The sequence below is a fragment of the Solanum pennellii genome, chromosome 3, assembly GCF_001406875.1.
Source record: "Solanum pennellii chromosome 3, SPENNV200".
Lineage (NCBI taxonomy): Eukaryota > Viridiplantae > Streptophyta > Magnoliopsida > Solanales > Solanaceae > Solanum > Solanum pennellii.
Window position 1 is genome coordinate 54920393 of NC_028639.1, and position 5747 is coordinate 54926139.

The window sequence follows — 5747 nt, forward strand, 5'->3', positions numbered from 1 at the left end:
TCAATTATTTTATCAATTTTTTCAGTCTCCAGGAAGGTCGCCTTAGGTCATTGATAACATGGCCTTCACGTTACTTTATGCCCAACAACTTGTGACTCAAACTATACACCCAAATTATAATCTACCATTTCTGGATCAAGAATTTCAAGAATAATAAATTAATAAAAAGGTATACATTTTGTAATAATTTTTCATATTTTATTTTAGGTAAGACCAAGTTGAGAATTTTTACCAAAACAATTCCACATGGACGCACTAATTAGGTTGTGCCTGTCCTGTATATAAATAATAACTTGATTGCATCTCTAGCTCTATACTTCTTTCAAGAATTCATAAAGAAAAATCAAGAAAAATGAGTTGTTGGTCTGCTGAAAATGCCACCAAAGCCTTTCTCAAAACCATGAACATGGTAAGTAGTATGATGAAATCGAGCCAAATCTTTCTATAACAATATTGTTTGTGTCACAATGTTTTTGAACTCTCATTAGAGAAATGTGCTATAGAAAACGATTTCAGGATTGTTGGTGTTACTGAGTTTCGTTAGTGTTTTCCAATTGAATTTATTTGCTAAAATTGTGTTCATTTTGATTGATTCAGGGGAAGAGAGCTAATGAGCCAAACGGGGCAGAGTTCATTTCCGCGCTTGCAGCAGGAAACAATGCACAAATCATGGTGGTTGCTTGTGCCAATGTTGCAGACTCAACCACCCTAGCCTTGGTGGCTGCAGCTCAACAAACAGGAGGAAGAGTGATCTGCATCCTCCGGGGCATAGAAGAATTACATCTCTCGAAATTGGCTCTAGGCACGAATTCTAGTCAACTTGAGTTTGTTGTCGTGAACTCTCAGACTCTAGAGTTGCTGCTGCCAAATTACTACAAAGATGCTGACTTCATAGCTGTGGATTGTAACATTCAAAATCACGAAGAGATACTAGGATCGTTGCGAAAGAGCAGAAGGGATAAAAGTACCATTGTTTTGGGGTACAATGCTTTTTGCAAGGAGTCATGGAAGAGCAGCCCTTTGAGGACACAATTGTTGCCTATAGGAGAAGGGCTGCTGCTGACCAGAATAGCTGCAAAGATGAAAGTGGATACTGATCGCGGACACTGGATTGTTAAAGTAGATAAATGTACAGGGGAAGAACATGTATACAGAGTAAAATCTCCTCGAAGGAGAGTGGTTGAAGCCTAAATCGCGTTATACTATAGTAGATTGGCATTGTAAATAGTTACTTGATGTAGAATTGAACTAACAAAGAACAAAATATGTATGAGGGGAAGTTTTGATTAACCTAAATGACAATTTTTTCCGACATACTTATTAATCGAAGATAAATCCCCTAAAGACAAGAGGGAGTTGCTCGGATGATAAGCATCTCTCACTTCCAAACCAAGTCTGATGGATGAACCATAGCCATTAGCCCCCTATGGACCATGGCCTTCGGATCTTGTAGTCTTTAATAATATGAAAGTCAAGGCACGAAACAAAAACGAAGCATTGATCCTAGGTAAATGGAAGAACATTCATCTTTTTACAAACAGATTAATAAGAAGCCAAGAGACAAACAGAGGAAAATCCTCCAACATGAGAAATCCTAAGGTTAAATGGCAAACGAGATGCAAACATTCACAAAATGGTCAAGTCCTCAGTCGAAGAAGTTCTCAGACTGACTAAAAATTTGAAGCTCGTGAGAGGTTAGTACGAATCTATTTCAAGCTAATAAGTTAGGAGGATTGAAAACTTGCCCCACAGGCAATAGTTGATGGAAGAATATCATTAGCATTAGGAGGGACTAGCTAAATTACCAATTTCTCGTACGATTGTTTCCATGGTTGGTCTCTCCTCTGGGCATTCATGTGTACATAACAAAGCGATTATCGCTAGTTTTGTTGCTTCAGACTCAGAGAACCTTCCATGGAGATTCACGTCCATCAAGTCGTGGAATTTGGACGATTCAGCAGCAGAACGCATTGAACTGGTGAATTTTCGCTTGCCAGATAAAATTTGGAAAATGAGCACTCCAAAGGCATAAATATCACTCCTCTCAGTAAACCGGCCTGTAGTGGAGTACTCTGGAGCTAAATATCCCATGGCAGCACTAGCCTTGAGCGCTGAAAAGACGGTATCATTTGTGAGGAGCTTATGAAGGCCTGAATTTGAAAGCAATGGTTTGAATCGCTGGTCAAGGAGCACGTTTTCAGCACAGATATTCTGATGCACTAGAGCTGGCTTATTCACCTTGCACCCGTGCAAATACTCAACGCCTGTTCAAGAAGGTAACAGATAGATAAAGGCATTATTAAATTATCGATACAATAAGCTCACAACAAGTAATATTATGTCAAATTGCTGTACTTTAGACCATACAAGAGAGAGTTGATTCAAACACTGACCTTTTGCAGTTCCACTAATGATAGATACCCTCGTGGACCATTCAAGAGCACGAGCTTCGTCCTCCTTCAAATCTAGGTAGTGCAACAAGTTTCCTCTTGGCACAAAATCATAAACGAGAAAACATTCTCCCCTACTTTTAGAGCAACAGAAACCTCTCAGCCTAACTAAATTATCATGTCTCAGAGATGTCAAAACATTTAGTCCTCTTAAAAACTCGGCTTCTTCTGACTTGCAGCTAATTTTGGCAATTCTCGTAACAGCAACAAGTGATCCATCTCTTAGAGTCCCTCTATATGTAGTTGAAAAGTTGCTCTTGGCCAATAGATTCTTATCAGCAAAGTACTGTGTAGCTGACTCCACCTCTTCCAAATTGAATCTGTATCTCTGCAGAATTTCTTGGGAAACTCCACCATAACGCCGGCCCTCAGCCAACGGATCCCAACCAATCGAGTACTCAAGACTGACTAGGGGAGAACCATTCTTCCTATTAACTTCCTTGGCCTGGTCGATACTGAGACGGCTATCACACATTTCCAGTCCACCTCCAAGTTTCTGCTTTCGTCTTCTATAGTGCGTGAAGGAAAGAATTCCTATAGCAGATGCAATAATAGTAACCACAATAACCCCTACAACAACAGATGCCTGTGAGGTTTTAGACGACGTTGTGCAGGCATTTCCACTGCAATTTAAATTGAGATTAGCTGTTTCTGGAATATCTCTTGTAGATAAACCACTTGAGCCAACTCCATAGGGCTCTGGTCTGTTCGGATTCGATCGATCGAAAGATGTACATACTCGCAAGGATGGGAAACCCACACCGCATAGTCCTGGATTATTCTCATACTGGAAACCTCCAACTAATCTCTTCAAAGCTTCATAAGACAGAAAGCAAAAGACCCGATAAGATATAATTTATCAAGAAACTAAATGTAAGACTCTTATGGGGCTACACATACATAACTCCCTCTGTCTCAACTTATTTGGCACAGTTGGAATTTTCTAGATTCAAACGTCTTAACTTTGACCATGAATCGGACATAAAAGCTTTAAGTTTTTTGAAATAAAACTTATATATTTGAAAACTACGTAGTAAGTACTATGAAACACAAAAATTAACAACTAAAATTATCTAAAAGGCATATAAGAAAATGTCAATAAAAAAAACTTGGTTGACTCTCAAAATTCCTACAGAGAGTATAATGTAGGGCGAGAAAATTCATTACCAAGAGGCACATTGCCAGAAATCTTGTTATTTCGGATATCCAAGACTTCAAGTAGGGGAGCATCCGCAAGTTTTGAAGGAATTGAACCGAATAGACTATTATAACTCAAGTCCACCCTCATCAACACTCCCAAGTCACCCAAGCTAGCGGGGATCGCACCAGTTAACTGATTGGATTGCAGAGCCAGGACATTGAGCTTTGTTAGAGTCCCTAGTTGAGTGGGTATGCTACCAGTAAAATGGTTATAGCATAGTTGCAGAACTGTACAATATGGAACAAGATGATAAACTAAAGTGAGACAGACTCCATAATCAAAATGAGGTTGTAAATAATCACACAAGAACAAAACTTAAAGCCACCTTTAGAACAACGGGGATGAACTACAACAACGACAACATACCCAATGTGATTCCACAAAGTAGGCACCGGGAAGGGTAAAACATACAAAGACCTTACCTTACCTTGGAGGTAGAGAGTTTGCTTCCAATAAACCCTTGGCTCAAGAAAAAACAATTCAAAGCAGTACAGATAAGGAAAGAAAAGAAGTGACAAGCCATGGAAAATACTATACAAAGCCTGACAAATCACTCTAAACAGCAACTACAACAAAATAATACTATAACCAAAATACAAAATCATAGAACAAGAAACAATATATAGAAGTAATGTAACTACTACTTGTATGAAAGGGAATACAAGGGATCGGACTACTAGACTGAAATTTAACTCTAAAACAATTTGGGGGGAAAAAGCAAATCTTTATGATTTCCCAAACAGAACAAGTTCCAGTTTGTAACTTCAGTGAGACATAAATGATTAACAGCAGAAGCCCCTACCTTTTCCAACTAGAGCTCTAACACATTTGGACAAAATATTCAGAAAGAACAAAGAAAATGTAAAAATATCATCTTTTTATCATATTAACAAAAATTCACATTTTCAAATTTCAAAGTTTGTAACTTCAAAATCTAAACCAAGAAAACCATAATGGACAAAACAGAGAAGTTAGTTTCTTAGTCACTAACCTTGCAAGTTTGACATGTTTCCAAGTTCTTGAGGGATCTGACCAGAGAGATCATTAACATTCAAATACAAATCAGATAGCTCAACCAAATTAGAAATTTCTGTTGGTATCTCTCCATACAATGAATTATAATGCAAGTAGAGTCCAGTCAAGTGAGTTAGCCCAGCAATGGCAGGTGACAACTTCCCTTTAAGGCCTTTACCTTGTAGAGAAATGTTAGCAACTTGACCCTTTTCATTACAAGCAATACCTTCAAAAGAACCATCACATGGATTACCAGAAACAGTCCATGAAGTGAGCAAAGCATTTTCAGGGTCAAGACTAGCTTTTAAGTCCATTAGAGCTTGTAACTCAGCATTTCCACTTACAGAGAGTGAAAAGAGTATGAAGAGAAAACAGAGGAATAATGGAGGAAAACCCATGTTAGTTGTTACCCACCTTTGACTGGAAATGGTAGAGAGTAAGGTTATTGTTTTGTTTCAGAGATGAAGTACTAGTACTGACTCAGTTGGTTTCTTTTTTTCTTTTGAGCAGTAGTACTAATGTTTCTTTAAATGTGTCTCTTTGTCTCTCAATAGGTGTTTTGACGTATTGTTCTGAGTTTCTTATCATAATTTAATTTTACGACTTTATAAATAGAAATTTATTTTTTTAAACTTATATAGTAGCATTTATAATGTTGTTAAAGGGGATTTGACAGTTTAAACTCATCATAATTTAATTTTACGACTTTATAAATAGAAATTTATTCTTTTAAACTTATATAGTAGCATTTATAATGTTGTTAAAGGGGATTTGACAGTTTTGTTTAGGGGATCCATAAAATACAAGTGTTAAGTTATCACTCACGTGAACCTCTTTTTATTCTAAGTAAATTTGTGATATTATTATTCTCAATATTGTGTATTCTTTTTTATATAATAGATTATTCATTTTTTCTTGTAGATATAGGTCGATTAATTTAATCACATTAAAAAGATTGTGTCTTTTAATATATTTATGGTTTATCTTCATTGGTCTTTCAAGGTTTGCAATTGATAGCTTATGCATGATATCTGATTATTTAGATCCTAACAATATCTGATTTTTTTTCAAAACTCGAATTT

At 36.9% G+C, this 5747-nt stretch overlaps 2 protein-coding genes across 2 annotated transcripts; one reads left to right on the forward strand and one right to left on the reverse strand.

The window, feature by feature from the left end:
• LOC107012540 lies at nucleotides 1–1312 on the forward strand. Its single transcript, XM_015212410.2, has 2 exons — nucleotides 1–409; nucleotides 598–1312. Exons 1-2 carry the CDS (start codon nucleotides 353–355, stop codon nucleotides 1189–1191), a joined length of 651 nt encoding a protein of 216 aa, XP_015067896.1. The 5' UTR covers nucleotides 1–352; the 3' UTR covers nucleotides 1192–1312.
• A 169-nt stretch (nucleotides 1313–1481) lies between these two features.
• On the reverse strand, nucleotides 1482–5235 carry LOC107012539 (protein NSP-INTERACTING KINASE 2). Its single transcript, XM_015212409.2, has 4 exons — nucleotides 4643–5235; nucleotides 3618–3878; nucleotides 2394–3266; nucleotides 1482–2264 (listed from the first exon to the last, which is right to left on the reverse strand). The coding sequence occupies exons 1-4, from the start codon at nucleotides 5061–5063 to the stop codon at nucleotides 1783–1785; spliced, it is 2037 nt and encodes a 678-aa protein (XP_015067895.1). The 5' UTR covers nucleotides 5064–5235; the 3' UTR covers nucleotides 1482–1782.
• Nucleotides 5236–5747: the final 512 nt, after the last annotated feature.